Source organism: Ranitomeya variabilis, chromosome 2 (genome assembly GCF_051348905.1).
Source record: "Ranitomeya variabilis isolate aRanVar5 chromosome 2, aRanVar5.hap1, whole genome shotgun sequence".
NCBI classification, from domain to species: Eukaryota; Metazoa; Chordata; class Amphibia; order Anura; family Dendrobatidae; genus Ranitomeya; species Ranitomeya variabilis.
The window spans coordinates 609,407,991-609,427,768 of NC_135233.1; the positions used below are offsets into that span (position 1 = coordinate 609,407,991).

At 49.0% G+C, this 19,778-nt stretch overlaps 1 protein-coding gene across 3 annotated transcripts; it reads left to right on the forward strand.

Moving 5' to 3' along the window:
• The first annotated feature begins 3,082 nt into the window (after positions 1–3,082).
• On the forward strand, positions 3,083–18,594 carry POP4 (POP4 ribonuclease P/MRP subunit). 3 transcript variants are annotated; one of them, XM_077288701.1, is made up of 8 exons: positions 3,083–3,293; positions 11,196–11,248; positions 11,475–11,689; positions 11,768–11,845; positions 15,566–15,627; positions 16,080–16,181; positions 16,527–16,676; positions 18,385–18,594. In XM_077288701.1, the coding sequence occupies exons 1-7, from the start codon at positions 3,284–3,286 to the stop codon at positions 16,661–16,663; spliced, it is 657 nt and encodes a 218-aa protein (XP_077144816.1). In that variant the 5' UTR covers positions 3,083–3,283; the 3' UTR covers positions 16,664–16,676; positions 18,385–18,594. The 3 variants fall into 3 exon arrangements, with proteins under 3 accessions (XP_077144816.1, XP_077144817.1, XP_077144818.1); XM_077288702.1 differs by having other exon boundaries at positions 3,196–3,293; positions 11,196–11,222; XM_077288703.1 differs by having other exon boundaries at positions 3,253–3,297; positions 11,196–11,222.
• The last annotated feature ends 1,184 nt before the right edge of the window (positions 18,595–19,778 follow it).

Genomic DNA, 19,778 nt, shown 5'->3' on the forward strand with positions numbered 1-19,778 from the left:
ACCCATGTTTTTTTTGTGTACCCCAATGAAGCATTAGCCCCCCCCCCCCCCCATCAACCAGTGGGCCACACAGCACAACCTCGCTCCCCCAGTCAGAAACCTCCACCTCACATTAACCAGCGGACCCCACAGGATAAATCCAAAGCCCACCAGACATTCCCTCCCCTCAAGCGTAAATCCAAATATGACGTCCAACCCCCATCGGAAGCTGACCCCCCCCCCCGCACAAACCCCCATCGGAAGCGGACCCCCCCACCCAGCACACACCCCTTTCGGACGTCCAACCCCCACAAACCCCCATCGGACGTCCAACCCCCATCGGACGTCCAACCCCCACAAACCCCCATCGGACACGGACCCCCCCACCCAGCACACACCCCCATCGGACGCGGACCCCCCACCCAGCACACACCCCCTTCGGACGTCCACCCCCCACCCACCCTAAACCCTCATCAGCCCCCCTCCAAACCCAACCCATAAGAAGGTCACCCCCCAACAAAAGGGATCCCCCAGTAAGCAGCAGGTCACCCCCCAATAAAAGGGATCCATCCGTAAGCAGCAGGTCATCCCCAAATCCCACCACTGGGTCCCCCCCCCCCCAATAGCCAGCAACAGGTCGCCTCCCCACATCCCACGACAAGCAGGTCGCCTCCCCACATCCCACGACAAGCAGGTCGCCCTCAAATCTCACCACAGGGATCCCCCCCAATAGCCTGCAGCAGGTCACCCCCCACATGCAGGTCGCCGCCCCACATCCCACCACAAGCAGGTCACCCAATAGCCTGCAGCAGGTCTCCCCCCCACAAGCTGGTTGCCCCCCACTAAAATGGGTCACCCCCAATAGCATGCAGCAGGTCGCCCCCCCACAAGCAGGTCAGGGGTCCCCCAATAGCCTGCAGCAGGTAGCCCTCCCACAAGCAGGTCAGGGGTCCCCGAATAGCCTGCAGCAGGTCACCCCCCAGACACAGGCAGGTCGCCTACCACAGGGGTCCACCACAACAGCCAGCAGCAGTCCACCCCAAAATCCCACCACAGGGGTCCCCCCAATAGCCAGCAGCAGGACCCCCAAAATCCGACCACAGGGATCCCCCACGATCGCCAGCAGCAGGACCCCCCAAAACCCCACATGGGTCCCCCACGATAGCCAGCCGCAGCATGACCCCCCAAAATCTCACTACAGGGGTCCCCCACGATCGCCAGCAGGACCCGACAAAATCCCACCACAGGGGTCCCCCACGATAGCCAGCAGCAGCAGGACCCTCCACTAAATCCCCCCACAGGGGTCCCCCACGATCGCCAGCATCAGGACCCTCCACTAAATCCCCCCACAGGGGTCCCCCACGATCGCCAGCAGCAGGACCCCCCAAAATCCCACCACACAGGACCCCCACAATAACCAGCCGCAAGAGGACCCCCCAAAATCCCACCACACAGGACCCCCACAATAACCAGCCGCAGCAGGACCCCCCAAAATCCCACCACACAGGACCCCCACAATAACCAGCCGCAGCAGGACCACCCAAAATCCCACCACACAGGACCATCCAAAATCCCACCACACAGGACCCCCACAATAACCAGCCGCAGGAGGACCCCCCAAAATCCCACCACACAGGACCCCCACAATAACCAGCCGCAGGAGGACCCCCAAAAATCCCACCACACAGGACCCCCACAATAACCAGCCACAGGAGGACCCCCCAAAATCCCACCACACAGGACCCACACAATAACCAGCCGCAGGAGGACCCCCCAAAATCCCACCACAGGGGGTCCCCCACAATAGCCAGCAGCAGCACCCCCCAAAATCCCACCACAGGGGTCGCCCACAATAGCCAGCAGAACCCCCAAAATCCCACCACAGGGTTCCCCCACGATAGAAAGCAGCAGGACCCCCACGATAGCCAGCAGGACCCCCCAAAATCCCACCACAGTGGTCCCCCATGATAGCCAGCAGCAGCAGGACCCCCTTCTAAATCCCACCACAGGGGTCCCCCACGATAGCCAGCAGGACACCCCCAAATCCCACCACAAGGAACCCCCACGATAGCCAGCAGGACCCACCAAAATCCCACCACAGGGGTCCCACACGATCGCCAGCAGCAGGACCCCCCAAAATCCCACATGGGTCCCCCACGATAGGCAGCCGCAGCATGACCCCCAAAATCTCACTACAGGGGTCCCCCACGATCGCCAGGACCCCCCAAAATCCCACCACAGGGGTCCCCTACGATAGCCAGCAGCAGGACCCCCACGATCGCCAGCAGGACCCCCCCAAAATCAGCAGCAGGACCTCCCCAAAATCTCACCACTGGGGTCCCCCATGATAGCCAGCAGCAGGACCCGCCACTAAAACCCTCCACAGGGGTCCCCCACGATCGCCAGCAGCAGCAGGACCCCCCAAAATCCCACCACACAAGACCCCCTCAATAACCAGCCGCAGGACGACCCCCTAAAATAACACCACAGGGGTCCCTACGATAGTCAGCAGCAGGACACCCACGATCGCCAGCAGGACCCCCTCTAAATCCCACCACAGGGGTCCCCCACGATCGCCAGCAGCAGGACCCACAAAATCTGACCACAGGGGTCCCCCACGATCGCCAGCAGCAGGACCCCCTCTAAATGCCACCACAGGTGTCTCCCTCGCCAGCAGCAGCAGGACCCCCCAAAATCAAAACAAAGGGGGTCCACCCTGCAGGCAGCGGATCCCACTAACCTCTATGCGCCAAAGCATCCCGTGCGGCCGAAAGATATTGGGTCCCTCACGATAGCAAGCCGCAGCATGACCCCCCAAAATCTGACCACAGGGGTCCCCCACGATAGCCAGCAGCAGGACCCCACAAAATCCCACATGGGTCCCTCACGATAGCCAGCCGCAGCATGACCCCCCAAAACCTGACCACAGGGGTCCCCCACGATAGCCAGCAGCAGGACCCCACAAAATCCCACATGGGTCCCTCACGATAGCCAGCCGCAGCATGACCCCCCAAAATCCGACCACAGGGGTCCAGGCTTCGCGCCTTGCTAAGAAGAGAACACGCCCACAATGGGAACTCAGAACACGCCCATAACACGTGACGGACATGACGTCACACTTGGAAGGAGCCCATACACTCTAGCATTTACCATGAATTGTTCCTGTTCCCTCATTACCTCATAATTTCTGGAGAATTCTGTCTCCATGGCAACGCGGTGACGTAGAAGGCCCGCGACTCTCCCGATGACGTCACCTTCCTGCACCCGGAAGTCAGGAGCACTGCGCCCCACGTGACCCGCAGAGATGGAAACAAGTGAGTGAGTGTCGTCTATCCGCAGCTGACCGGCCTGCTGGGACTTGTAGTTCTTTGTCACCTGAGCTGCGCTGCTCCGCCGCCACACAAAGAGGATTTTACTTCATAACGAGCAACGTTTTTGTCATTTGGAAATCTGAGACGTGTAGTTCTTCCACTCCTGCTTCTTAGAAGTCAGTGATAGTAATAATGCAAATGTAATAATGTAGTAGAGAAACTATAACTACAGGTCCTTCACTGCAGGGTTACACATGCTGGGAGTTGTAGTTACATCCTATATTATACTCCAGAGCTGCACTCACTATTCTGCTGGTGAGTCACTGTGTACATACATTACATTACTGATCCTGAGTTACCTCCTGTATTATACTCCAGAGCTGCACTCACTATTCTGCTGGTGCAGTCACTGTGTACATACATTACATTACTGATCCTGAGTTACATCCTGTATTATACCCCAGAGCTGCACTCACTATTCTGCTGGTGCAGTCACTGTGTACATACATTACATTACTGATCCTGAGTTACATCCTGTATTATACTCCAGAGCTACACTCACTATTCTGCTGGTGCAGTCACTGTGTACATACATTACATTACTGATCCTGAGTTACATTTTGTATTATACTCCAGAGCTGCACTCACTATTCTGCTGGTGCAGTCACTGTGTACATACATTACATTACTGATCCTGAGTTACATCCTGTATTATACTCCAGAGCTGCACTCACTATTCTGCTGGTGCAGTCACTGTGTACATATATTACATTACTGATCCTGAGTTACATCCTGTATTATACCCCAGAGCTGCACTCACTATTCTACTGGTGCCGTCACTGTGTACATACATTACATTACTGATCCTGAGTTACATCCTGTATTATACCCCAGAGCTGCACTCACTATTCTGCTGGTGCAGTCACTGTGTACATACATTACATTACTGATCCTGAGTTACATCCTGTATTATACCCCAGAGCTGCACTCACTATTCTGCTGGTGCAGTCACTGTGTACATACATTACATTACTGATCCTGAGTTACATCCTGTATTATACTCCAGAGCTACACTCACTATTCTGCTGGTGCAGTCACTGTGTACATACATTACATTACTGATCCTGAGTTACATTTTGTATTATACTCCAGAGCTGCACTCACTATTCTGCTGGTGCAGTCACTGTGTACATACATTACATTACTGATCCTGAGTTACATCCTGTATTATACTCCAGAGCTGCACTCACTATTCTGCTGGTGCAGTCACTGTGTACATACATTACATTACTGATCCTGAGTTACATCCTGTATTATACCCCAGAGCTGCACTCACTATTCTGCTGGTGCAGTCACTGTGTACATACATTACATTACTGATCCTGAGTTACATCCTGTATTATACCCCAGAGCTGCACTCACTATTCTGCTGGTGCAGTCACTGTGTACATACATTACATTACTGATCTTGAGTTATATCCTGTATTATACTCCAGAGCTGCACTCATTATTCTGCTGGTGCAGTCACTGTGTACATACATTACATTACTGATCCTGAGTTACATTTTGTATTATACTCCAGAGCTGCACTCACTATTCTGCTGGTGCAGTCACTGTGTACATACATTACATTACTGATCCTGAGTTACATCCTGTATTATACTCCAGAGCTGCACTCACTATTCTGCTGGTGCAGTCACTGTGTACATACATTACATTACTGATCCTGAGTTACCTCCTGTATTATACTCCAGAGCTGCACTCACTATTCTGCTGGTGCAGTCACTGTGTACATACATTACATTACTGATCCTGAGTTACATCCTGTATTATACTCCAGAGCTGCACTCACTATTCTGCTGGTGCAGTCACTGTGTACATACATTACATTACTGATCCTGAGTTACATCCTGTATTATACTCCAGAGCTGCACTCATTATTCTGCTGGTGCAGTCACTGTGTACATACATTACATTACTGATCCTGAGTTATATCCTGTATTATACTACAGAGCTGCACTCACTATTCTGCTGGTGCAGTCACTGTGTACATACATTACATTATTGATCCTGAGTAACATTTTGTATTATACTCCAGAGCTGCACTCACTATTCTGCTGGTGCAGTCACTGTGTACATACATTACATTACTGATCCTGAGTTACATCCTGTATTATACTCCAGAGCTGCACTCACTATTCTGCTGGTGCAGTCACTGTGTACATACATTACATTACTGATCCTGAGTTACCTCCTGTATTATACTCCAGAGCTGCACTCACTATTCTGCTGGTGCAGTCACTGTGTACATACATTACATTACTGATCCTGAGTTACATCCTGTATTATACTCCAGAGCTGCACTCACTATTCTGCTGGTGCAGTCACTGTGTACATACATTACATTACTGATCCTGAGTTACATCCTGTATTATACTCCAGAGCTGCACTCATTATTCTGCTGGTGCAGTCACTGTGTACATACATTACATTACTGATCCTGAGTTATATCCTGTATTATACTACAGAGCTGCACTCACTATTCTGCTGGTGCAGTCACTGTGTACATACATTACATTACTGATCCTGAGTTATATCCTGTATTATACTCCAGAGCTGCACTCACTATTCTGCTGGTGCAGTCACTGTGTACATACATTACTGATCCTGAGTTATATCCTGTATTATACTACAGAGCTGCACTCACTATTCTGCTGGTGCAGTCACTGTGTACATACATTACATTACTGATCCTGAGTAACATTTTGTATTATACTCCAGAGCTGCACTCACTATTCTGCTGGTGCAGTCACTGTGTACATACATTACATTACTGATCCTGAGTTACATCCTGTATTATACTCCAGAGCTGCACTCACTGTTCTGCTGGTGCAGTCACTGTGTACATACATTACTGATCCTGAGTTACATCCTGTATTATACTCCAGAGCTGCACTCACTATTCTGCTGGTGCAGTCACTGTGTACATACATTACTGATCCTGAGTTACATCCTGTATTATACTCCAGAGCTGCACTCACTATTCTGCTGGTGCAGTCACTGTGTACATACATTACATTACTGATCCTGAGTTACATCCTGTATTATACCCCAGAGCTGCACTCACTATTCTGCTGGTGCAGTCACTGTGTACATACATTACATTACTGATCCTGAGTTACATCCTGTATTATACTCCAGAGCTGCACTCACTATTCTGCTGGTGCAGTCACTGTGTACATACATTACATTACTGATCCTGAGTTACATCCTGTATTATACTCCAGAGCTGCACTCACTATTCTGCTGGTGCAGTCACTGTGTGCATACATTACATTACTGATCCTGAGTTACATCCTGTATTATACCCCAGAGCTGCACTCACTATTCTGCTGGTGCAGTCACTGTGTACATACATTACATTACTGATCCTGAGTTACATCCTGTATTATACCCCAGAGCTGCACTCACTATTCTGCTGGTGCAGTCACTGTGTACATACATTACATTACTGATCCTGAGTTACATCCTGTATTATACCCCAGAGCTGCACTCACTATTCTGCTGGTGCAGTCACTGTGTACATACATTACATTACTGATCCTGAGTTACATCCTGTATTATACTCCAGAGCTACACTCACTATTCTGCTGGTGCAGTCACTGTGTACATACATTACATTACTGATCCTGAGTTACATTTTGTATTATACTCCAGAGCTGCACTCACTATTCTGCTGGTGCAGTCACTGTGTACATACATTACATTACTGATCCTGAGTTACATCCTGTATTATACTCCAGAGCTGCACTCACTATTCTGCTGGTGCAGTCACTGTGTACATACATTACATTACTGATCCTGAGTTACATCCTGTATTATACCCCAGAGCTGCACTCACTATTCTACTGGTGCCGTCACTGTGTACATACATTACATTACTGATCCTGAGTTACATCCTGTATTATACCCCAGAGCTGCACTCACTATTCTGCTGGTGCAGTCACTGTGTACATACATTACATTACTGATCCTGAGTTACATCCTGTATTATACCCCAGAGCTGCACTCACTATTCTGCTGGTGCAGTCACTGTGTACATACATTACATTACTGATCCTGAGTTACATCCTGTATTATACTCCAGAGCTACACTCACTATTCTGCTGGTGCAGTCACTGTGTACATACATTACATTACTGATCCTGAGTTACATTTTGTATTATACTCCAGAGCTGCACTCACTATTCTGCTGGTGCAGTCACTGTGTACATACATTACATTACTGATCCTGAGTTACATCCTGTATTATACTCCAGAGCTGCACTCACTATTCTGCTGGTGCAGTCACTGTGTACATACATTACATTACTGATCCTGAGTTACATCCTGTATTATACCCCAGAGCTGCACTCACTATTCTGCTGGTGCAGTCACTGTGTACATACATTACATTACTGATCCTGAGTTACATCCTGTATTATACCCCAGAGCTGCACTCACTATTCTGCTGGTGCAGTCACTTTGTACATACATTACATTACTGATCTTGAGTTATATCCTGTATTATACTCCAGAGCTGCACTCATTATTCTGCTGGTGCAGTCACTGTGTACATACATTACATTACTGATCCTGAGTTACCTCCTGTATTATACTCCAGAGCTGCACTCACTATTCTGCTGGTGCAGTCACTGTGTACATACATTACATTACTGATCCTGAGTTACCTCCTGTATTATACTCCAGAGCTGCACTCACTATTCTGCTGGTGCAGTCACTGTGTACATACATTACATTACTGATCCTGAGTTACATCCTGTATTATACTCCAGAGCTGCACTCACTATTCTGCTGGTGCAGTCACTGTGTACATACATTACATTACTGATCCTGAGTTACATCCTGTATTATACTCCAGAGCTGCACTCATTATTCTGCTGGTGCAGTCACTGTGTACATACATTACATTACTGATCCTGAGTTATATCCTGTATTATACTACAGAGCTGCACTCACTATTCTGCTGGTGCAGTCACTGTGTACATACATTACATTATTGATCCTGAGTAACATTTTGTATTATACTCCAGAGCTGCACTCACTATTCTGCTGGTGCAGTCACTGTGTACATACATTACATTACTGATCCTGAGTTACATCCTGTATTATACTCCAGAGCTGCACTCACTATTCTGCTGGTGCAGTCACTGTGTACATACATTACATTACTGATCCTGAGTTACCTCCTGTATTATACTCCAGAGCTGCACTCACTATTCTGCTGGTGCAGTCACTGTGTACATACATTACATTACTGATCCTGAGTTACATCCTGTATTATACTCCAGAGCTGCACTCACTATTCTGCTGGTGCAGTCACTGTGTACATACATTACATTACTGATCCTGAGTTACATCCTGTATTATACTCCAGAGCTGCACTCATTATTCTGCTGGTGCAGTCACTGTGTACATACATTACATTACTGATCCTGAGTTATATCCTGTATTATACTACAGAGCTGCACTCACTATTCTGCTGGTGCAGTCACTGTGTACATACATTACATTACTGATCCTGAGTTATATCCTGTATTATACTCCAGAGCTGCACTCACTATTCTGCTGGTGCAGTCACTGTGTACATACATTACTGATCCTGAGTTATATCCTGTATTATACTACAGAGCTGCACTCACTATTCTGCTGGTGCAGTCACTGTGTACATACATTACATTACTGATCCTGAGTTATATCCTGTATTATACTCAAGAGCTGCACTCACTATTCTGCTGGTGCAGTCACTGTGTACATACATTACATTATTGATCCTGAGTAACATTTTGTATTATACTCCAGAGCTGCACTCACTATTCTGCTGGTGCAGTCACTGTGTACATACATTACATTACTGATCCTGAGTTACATCCTGTATTATACTCCAGAGCTGCACTCACTGTTCTGCTGGTGCAGTCACTGTGTACATACATTACTGATCCTGAGTTACATCCTGTATTATACTCCAGAGCTGCACTCACTATTCTGCTGGTGCAGTCACTGTGTACATACATTACTGATCCTGAGTTACATCCTGTATTATACTCCAGAGCTGCACTCACTATTCTGCTGGTGCAGTCACTGTGTACATACATTACATTACTGATCCTGAGTTACATCCTGTATTATACCCCAGAGCTGCACTCACTATTCTGCTGGTGCAGTCACTGTGTACATACATTACATTACTGATCCTGAGTTACATCCTGTATTATACTCCAGAGCTGCACTCACTATTCTGCTGGTGCAGTCACTGTGTACATACATTACATTACTGATCCTGAGTTACATCCTGTATTATACTCCAGAGCTGCACTCACTATTCTGCTGGTGCAGTCACTGTGTGCATACATTACATTACTGATCCTGAGTTACATCCTGTATTATACCCCAGAGCTGCACTCACTATTCTGCTGGTGCAGTCACTGTGTACATACATTACATTACTGATCCTGAGTTACATCCTGTATTATACTCCAGAGCTGCACTCACTATTCTGCTGGTGCAGTCACTGTGTACATACATTACATTACTGATCCTGAGTTACATCCTGTATTATACTCCAGAGCTGCACTCACTATTCTGCTGGTGCAGTCACTGTGTGCATACATTACATTACTGATCCTGAGTTACATCCTGTATTATACTCCAGAGCTACACTCACTATTCTGCTGGTGCAGTCACTGTGTACATACATTACTGATCCTGAGTTACATCCTGTATTATACTCCAGAGCTACACTCACTATTCTGCTGGTGCAGTCACCGTGTACATACATTTTCATTACTGATCCTGAGTTACATCCTCTATTATACTGATCCTGAGTTACATCCTGTATTATACCCCAGAGCTGCACTCACTATTCTGCTGGTGCAGTCACTGTGTACATACATTACATTACTGATCCTGAGTTACATCCTGTATTATACTCCAGAGCTGCACTCACTATTCTGCTGGTGAGTCACTGTGTACATACATTTCATTACTGATCCTGAGTTACCTCCTGTATTATACTCCAGAGCTGCACTCACTATTCTGCTGGTGCAGTCACTGTGTATATACATTACTGATCCTGAGTTATATCATGTATTATACTCCAGAGCTGCACTCACTATTCTGCTAGTGCAGTCACTGTGTACATACATTACATTACTGATCCTGAGTTACATCCTGTATTATACCCCAGAGCTGCACTCACTATTCTGCTGGTGCAGTCACTGTGTACATACATTACATTACTGATCCTGTGTTACATCCTGTATTATACTCCAGAGCTGCACTCTCTATTCTGCTAGTGCAGTCACTGTGTACATACATTACATTACTGATCCTGAGTTACATTCTGTATTATACCCCAGAGCTGCATTCACTATTCTGCTAGTGCAGTCACTGTGTACATACATTACATTACTGATCCTGAGTTACCTCCTGTATTATACTCCAGAGCTGCACTCACTATTCTGCTGGTGCAGTCACTGTGTACATACATTACATTACTGATCCTGTGTTACATCCTGTATTATACCCCAGAGCTGCACTCACTATTCTGCTGGTGCAGTCACTGTGTACATACATTACATTACTGATCCTGAGTTACATCCTGTATTATACCCCAGAGCTGCACTCGCTATTCTGCTGGTGCAGTCACTGTGTACATACATTACATTACTGATCCTGAGATAGAGATGAACACAGTTTATTACAGGTCTCTGGTGGCCGGATGCTGATGGGAGTGTTCACCAGTGGGAACAGTGACCGGACGTCCTCCGGGTGGCGCTCCTCTTACATGGGGCTGTGACATTTGTGACTTAGACATAATCTTGTTGTTTTCTCCTTCATCTCCAGATGTCATCTACCAGAAGTTGTCTCCGAGTGAGTCCCGAGATCTTGGGTTAGAGGTAGGATATAGTGACGCCATGATTATGTCGCCACTACTACTCCCATCAGAGTGGTCTGCCAGACTGGTGAGCCGCGGATCCGCCTAGTTACATCCTCTGCCCACTGCCACTGAGGATGTAGGAAGCTGAGCGCCGCCCCGGCGAGATCCCAGATATCTGTACGACATGGCAGTATATGGCGGCATTGCAGCGCAGATCCTGCAGCCCTGACCGTCCGTTATTGCAGGCGCAGAGCAGCCAGAAGTCGGAGGCGTTTGTGAAATCCTTCCTACGGCGCTGCGTCCCCTCTCTGGAGAACGTGGATGAGTTCCTGGGTAGGAAAGCTCTGGCGCTGGAGCACGAGCAGAAGAAGAAGACACGAAAGAGGCACAAGGCGAAGGGTTTCACAGCCAAGGAGCGCAGGGAGCTGAAACTGTTCAGGATCAACCCGGATCAGCAGAGGTGGAGTATCTGTGCGGAGTCCTGTGCCCGCGACCTGCCGTCACCGCGCCCGCTGACCTCTGCCCTCCTCCCATACAGGTATCACATGTACCTCCCACTGCACCAGCTGTGGAAGCAATACGTCCGAGATCTGTGCAACGGGCTGCGGCCGGGCACGTGAGTACCCCGAAGTGTCAGCCCCTAAGCCCGACGGCTTCGGATAAAGCAAGGAATTGGCATGGCTGCTCTCTTCCACCTACAGCGCCACTTCTCATACATTGGCGGCCTGTAGATGGGCGCTGATACTCTCGCGGCCTGTAGATGGGCGCTGATACTCTCGCGGCCTGTAGATGGGCGCTGATACTCTCGCGGCCTGTAGATGGGCGCTGATACTCTTGCGGCCTGTAGATGGGCGCTGATACTCTCGCGGCCTGTAGATGGGCGCAGGTACACTCGCAGCCTGTAGATGGGTGCTGATACACTCGCGGCCTGTAGATGGGCGTTGATACTCTCATGGCCTGTAGATGGGCGCTGATACACTTGCGGCCTGTTGTTGGGCGCTGATACATGGACGGCCTGTAGTTGGGTGCTGATACACTCGTGGCCTGTAGTTGGGCGCTGATACTCTCGCGGCCTGTAGATGGGCGCTGATACTCTCGCGGCCTGTAGTTGGGCGCTGATACACTCGCGGCCTGTAGTTGGGCGCTGATACACTCGCGGCCTGTAGATGGGCGCTGATACACTCGCGGCATGTAGTTGGGCGCTGATACACTCGCGGCCTGTAGTTTGGCGCTGATACATTCGCGGCCTGTAGATGGGCGCTGATACACTCACGGCCTGTAGATGGGCGCTGATACTCTTGCGGCCTGTAGATGGGCGCTGATACACTCGCGGCCTGTAGATGGGCGCTGATACACTCGCGGCCTGTAGTTGGGTGCTGATACACTCGCGGCCTGTAGTTGGGCGCTGATACATGGATGGCCTGTAGATGGGCGCTGATACACTCGTAGCCTGTAGTTGGGCGCTGATACATTTGCGGCCTGTAGATGGGCGCTGATACACTCTCGGCCTGTAGTTGGGCGCTGATACACTCGTGGCCTGTAGTTGGGCGCTGATACATTTGTGGCCTGTAGATGGGCGCTGATACACTCTCGGCCTGTAGTTGGGCGCTGATACTCTCGCGGCCTGTAGTTGGGCGCTGATACACTCGCGGCCTGTAGTTGGGCGCTGATACATGGACGGCCTGTAGTTGGGCGCTGATACACTCGTGGCCTGTAGTTGGGCGCTGATACATTTGCGGCCTGTAGATGGGCGCTGATACACTCGCGGCCTGTAGTTGGGCGCTGATACACTCGCGGCCTGTAGTTGGGCGCTGATACTCTCGCGGCCTGTAGTTGGGCGCTGATACACTCGCGGCCTGTAGTTGGGCGCTGATACATGGACGGCCTGTAGTTGGGCGCTGATACACTCGTGGCCTGTAGTTGGGCGCTGATACATTTGCGGCCTGTAGATGGGCGCTGATACACTCGCGGCCTGTAGTTGGGCGCTGATACACTCGTGGCCTGTAGTTGGGCGCTGATACATTTGCGGCCTGTAGATGGGCGCTGATACACTCGCGGCCTGTAGTTGGGCGCTGATACACTCGCGGCCTGTAGATGGGCGCTGATACACTCGCGGCCTGTAGATGGGCGCTGATACTCTCGCGGCCTGTAGATGGGCGCTGATGCTCTCGCGGCCTGTAGATGGGCGCTGATGCTCTCGCGGCCTGTAGTTGGGCGCTGATACACTCGTGGCCTGTAGTTGGGCGCTGATACACTCGTGGCCTGTAGTTGGGCGCTGATACATTTGCGGCCTGTAGATGGGCGCTGATGCACTCGCGGCCTGTAGTTGGGCGCTGATACACTCGCGGCCTGTAGATGGGCGCTGATACACTCGCGGCATGTAGTTGGGCGCTGATACACTCGCGGCCTGTAGTTTGGCGCTGATACATTCGCGGCCTGTAGATGGGCGCTGATACACTCACGGCCTGTAGATGGGCGCTGATACTCTCGCGGCCTGTAGATGGGCGCTGATACACTCGCGGCCTGTAGATGGGCGCTGATACACTCGCGGCCTGTAGTTGGGTGCTGATACACTCGCGGCCTGTAGTTGGGCGCTGATACATGGACGGCCTGTAGATGGGCGCTGATACACTCGCGGCATGTAGTTGGGCGCTGATACACTCGCGGCCTGTAGTTTGGCGCTGATACATTCGCGGCCTGTAGATGGGCGCTGATACACTCACGGCCTGTAGATGGGCGCTGATACTCTCGCGGCCTGTAGATGGGCGCTGATACACTCGCGGCCTGTAGATGGGCGCTGATACACTCGCGGCCTGTAGTTGGGTGCTGATACACTCGCGGCCTGTAGTTGGGCGCTGATACATGGACGGCCTGTAGATGGGCGCTGATACACTCGCGGCATGTAGTTGGGCGCTGATACACTCGCGGCCTGTAGTTTGGCGCTGATACATTCGCGGCCTGTAGATGGGCGCTGATACACTCACGGCCTGTAGATGGGCGCTGATACTCTCGCGGCCTGTAGATGGGCGCTGATACACTCGCGGCCTGTAGATGGGCGCTGATACACTCGCGGCCTGTAGTTGGGTGCTGATACACTCGCGGCCTGTAGTTGGGCGCTGATACATGGACGGCCTGTAGATGGGCGCTGATACACTCGTGGCCTGTAGTTGGGCGCTGATACATTTGCGGCCTGTAGATGGGCGCTGATACACTCTCGGCCTGTAGTTGGGCGCTGATACACTCGTGGCCTGTAGTTGGGCGCTGATACATTTGTGGCCTGTAGATGGGCGCTGATACACTCGCGGCCTGTAGATGGGCGCTGATACACTTGCGGCCTGTAGTTGGGCGCTGATACACTCGCGGCCTGTAGTTGGGCGCTGATACTCTCGCGGCCTGTAGTTGGGCGCTGATACACTCGCGGCCTGTAGTTGGGCGCTGATACTCTCGCGGCCTGTAGTTGGGCGCTGATACACTCGCGGCCTGTAGTTGGGCGCTGATACATGGACGGCCTGTAGTTGGGCGCTGATACATGGACGGCCTGTAGATGGGCGCTGATACACTTGTGGCCTGTAGTTGGGCGCTGATACATTTGCGGCCTGTAGATGGGCGCTGATACACTCGCGGCCTGTAGTTGGGCGCTGATACACTCGCGGCCTGTAGTTGGGCGCTGATACATGGACGGCCTGTAGTTGGGCGCTGATACTCGTGGCCTGTAGTTGGGCGCTGATACATTTGCGGCCTGTAGATGGGCGCTGATACACTCGCGGCCTGTAGTTGGGCGCTGATACACTCGTGGCCTGTAGTTGGGCGCTGATACATTTGCGGCCTGTAGATGGGCGCTGATACACTCGCGGCCTGTAGATGGGCGCTGATACACTTGCGGCCTGTAGTTGGGCGCTGATACACTCGCGGCCTGTAGTTGGGCGCTGATACTCTCGCGGCCTGTAGGTGGGCGCTGATACACTCGCGGCCTGTAGTTGGGCGCTGATACATTTGCGGCCTGTAGATGGGCGCTGATACACTCGCGGCCTGTAGTTGGGCGCTGATACACTCGCGGCCTGTAGATGGGCGCTGATACACTCGCGGCCTGTAGATGGGCGCTGATACACTCGCGGCCTGTAGATGGGCGCTGATGCTCTCGCGGCCTGTAGATGGGTGCTGATGCTCTCGCGGCCTGTAGATGGGCGCTGATGCTCTCGCGGCCTGTAGATGGGTGATGATACACTCGCGGCCCGTAGATGGGCGCTGATATTCTCGCAGCCTGTAGATAACTCGTCCCTGCTGTAGGTGATGTACCCCCCACACTCTTCCTCACTATTGATATCGCTGTCTTTAGACAAACACAGATGATCCAGAGCAAGATCCTGAAGGCCGATCTACACGGAGCCGCAGTGACAGGTGAGAGCCCGGCCGCCGACCCGATCCTGTGTCATCATGTGTGATACCGTGTATCTAGTACTGGTGTGTGATACACGCTGAGCAGACATGATGGAATCCTATCGTATGTTATACTGTCTGCTGATCTGGTGTATCCAAGCCTAGAATGTGTGATGCTGTCTCCTGATCTAATGTATCCAAGCCTCGTATATATGTTAATGTGATGTATGAAAGCCAATCATGTGCGATACTATCTGAGCTGAACATTTAATCCTATAGGTTGTATCTAAGCATATTATGTGCTATTCTCTCTTGTGACGGTGTATTGATCCCGCCTGCATAGTCGGTGTATCTAAGCCTGGCATGTGTGATACGCCCTCAGTACCTCCCCATCATGTATGGCCGTCGGTGGCGCAGGCCTCACTCTGTTTTTGCCTCTCAGACTTTCTTTTTTTTTTTTTTTGTGGCCGAAGTGTTTAAGTCGAAATGTCCGTCGTACGTGGGACTTGCAGGGATCATCTTACAAGAGTCCAAACACGTCTTCAAGATCATCACCGAGGAGGATAAACTGAAAGGTACGAGGGGTGTAGTCAGGAAATCTTGAATTTAAAGGGACTGCGAGATAGGTGTCCTGGACCCTTGTTCTAGAGATGGGGGGGTCTCAGGCTTATAGTGCCTGTGGGTTTATTCCATAACTATCCCTTTAATGACGCTGTTGGTGGCTATGATCTCCATTATCCACACATATAAGTACAGTAACTCTGACCGTCCGTCACTGCGATGACATCACCTAGAAGACGGCTGGAACGTGGCGTCCTCCCAGCGATCGCAGCAGTAGCTCCAGACACTTCATCTGGGGTCTCATTTCCTGTTCAAAATTTACGGGGGGCTCGCTGCTACTTTTTTTTTCCTCCTAATAGTCGTTCCCAAGTTGAACTGCGTCTTCAGCGTGGAAATTGACGGATTTATCACCTACATCTACGGGAGCAAGCTGCAGATGAGAGCCAGCGAGCGCTCCGCCAAGAAGTTCAAAGCCAAAGGAAGCATCGACCTGTGACCGCGCCATAAAGGCAAGATGACACCCCAACGTATCCCTCACCATTTACTGTTCATTCTGATGGTGTCGATTTTTTTGTTTGTTTGTTTGTTTTATTTTCTATTTTCATCATTATTTTTTTTTTTGCATATTTTTTTTTGTACTTCCTAATTTTCCATGTTTTTGTGTACTACTTTTTTATTTTCTTAAGCACCTACTACTTTTAAATGTTTTATCCTTTTTTTTTGTCTTAAAGGGAACCTGTCACCACGTTTTTGGAAGATGGGATAAAAATAGCGTTAAATAGGGGCAGAGGTGGGCGTTACATTAGTGTGTGTGTTATGCGTTTATTACCCACCTAAGTTGCCGAAATAACTTTGCAAAGTCTCCGTTTTCGCCTGTCAATCAGGCTGGTCAGGTCGCATGGGCGTTGTCTTCCCCCAGATTTGGCGTAGTTTTCCGTTGGTGGCGTAGTGGTGTGCGCATGCCCAAAGTCCGGAATCCTCTTCCAGGGGATTTAAAATAGCGCGGTGTTCGTTATTGCATTGGTGATCGGTGGGCGCGGCCATCTTCCTTTGGCCGCGCGTGCGCAGAAGCGGCGCTCTGCTGGCCGCGGCTTCAGGAAAATGGCCGCCGCGATATCCATCTGCGCACGCGCGGCATCCCGCAGCCATTTTCCTGAAGCCGCGGCCAGCAGAGCGCCGCTTCTGCGCACGCGCGGCCAAAGGAAGATGGCCGCGCCCACCGATCACCAATGCAATAACGAACACCGCGCTATTTTAAATCCCCTGGAAGAGGATTCCGGACTTTGGGCATGCGCACACCACTACGCCACCAACGGAAAACTACGCCAAATCTGGGTGAAGACACCACGCCCATGTGACCTGACCAGCCTGATTGACAGGCGAAAACGGAGACTTTGCAAAGTTATTTCGGCAACTTAGGTGGGTAATAAACGCATAACACACACACTAATGTAACGCCCACCTCTGCCCCTATTTAACGCTATTTTTATCCCATCTTCCAAAAACGTGGTGACAGGTTCCCTTTAACACCGTTTTTATTTTTACATTTTTTTTATTTTTCCGGGGTTTTTTTTGTTTTTTTTTTCCTATGCATTTTTTTCCTTTTTTTATTTTTATAGTTTTTTTTACTTTCTGTTTGTTTTATTTTTCTGTTTTTGTTTTTTTTTCTGTTTTGAATTTTTTCAAATTTTTTCCTATGTATTTTTTTCCCCCTTTTTTTATTTTTATAGTGTTTTACTTTCTGTTTTTTTTTTTTTTTGTTTCTTCACTGTTTTTGTATACATTTTCCATATTTTTGTTTACTACTTTTATCTATGTAGTTTATTGTATCCATTCCCCTCCCCCCTTTTTATATTGATGGGTCCTAATTTTCTACTTTTTTTTTTTTCTGGTTTCTCCACCATTCTTCATAGTCTTTATTTATTTTGTTTGTTTACTACTTTCCTACATATTTACATTTTTTTGTATCCATTTTGTTTGACATATTTTATTTTTAAAGCTTTTAGACTACTGCCTGTTTTTTTTTTTTTTTTCTTCTAAGCTCTTAATTTATATTTTTATACATAATTAACAAACCAATTCTATATACCGTAATTTTTTCTTTTTAATTCACTAATTTATTTTTATTTTACTGTCAATCATTTCTTTACTTTTTTTTTTTTTTTCTAGTTTTTAGATTTGTGTGTTCACTATTTTTTTTTTCTTTTTCTTATGTAGAAATGTGGAAAAGGCCCCTTCTGAAAATCCCTAAAGCCGTCTTGGAGTAATCTCGTCCGTACTGCGGCTTTTGAGTGCATTTCAGGGGCCGCTGGAATTGAGTAATGATGGAACTTGCTTATAACTAATAACTCCCACCAAAGTAAAGCATTTTTATTTCCTGGAGATGACACATAATATCCTGTGCCATTAAACTGCTGCCTTGCTTTACGACGTCCTAAAATGTTTGGAATGTAAGAATGTTCTGTGTTCTAATAAGAAGCAAAGAGCGAAAATTTAAAGGGCTGAAACTCGGCTGCCGCCGCTAATGAAGGGCGCAAGGAGGCGGGCGGATCCCAGGAAGCAATTAGCCGCGGCTGGAGATTTAGTGCCGCACAGCTAAAATTAAATGCGGAATAAGATGAATTTTTTTTCTTTAACTCCTTATATATTTAGACAACTTTTTTTTTTTTTTTTTTTATATTGCGCTGATGGTAATTTTTTTTTTTCCTCTTGTTAATATATGATAAGGGGATTGAAGTGCGACTGAAATAAAAATGATTTTATGCAATAGAACTGTTCGTTTTCTGTTATTTTTTTTATACTAATTTTATTAAAGTGATTTATTTTTTTAGAAAACTTATTTATTGTGGATTTTTTATTTTATTATTTTTATGATTATTATTTTTTTTTTTAATGTTTATAAATTTGGTGAAATATCCAAACAAAAGCAAAAAAAAATAGTTTTGCAGCTATCCTAAAGAAAATTGCTGAATGTATAATCAGGGGGGTCTGCCTGGTGATCACTAGAACAAGAGGATGGGGTGGGATACAGGGGGGTCTGATTGGAGCGGTGGGCACGCATCTGCTCTACTGCTACAATCAGTCTCCCCCAGTGATCAAACCCTCACCAGTATAGTATATTTCATGGACTGGTGATGAGAAGTAACAGCTGTATTACTAATAATCACCCAGCTTTCCCAGAGAGTCCTGCACTGCTTTTGTATGCTAAAATATGGAGTTCTGTCATGCATGCCAATAACCAAAGAGCAGAGCTGTGAGAGCTGGGCTGTGATAGCAGGGCTGTGAGAGCAGAGCTGTGAGAGCAAAGCTGTGAGAGCAGGGCTGTGAGAGCAGAGCTCTGAGAGCAGAGGTGTGAGAGCAGAGGTGTGAGAGCAGGGCTGTGGGAGCAGGGCTGTGGGAGCCGGGCTGTGAGAGCCGAAGTGTGAGAGCCGAAGTGTGAGAGCCGAAGTGTGAGAGCAGGGCTGTGAGAGCAGGGCTGTGGGAGCAGGGCTGTGAGAGCAGAGCTGTGAGAGCAAAGCTGTGAGAGCAGGGCTGTGAGAGCAGAGCTCTGAGAGCAGAGCTCTGAGAGCAGAGGTGTGAGAGCAGAGGTGTGAGAGCAGGGCTGTGGGAGC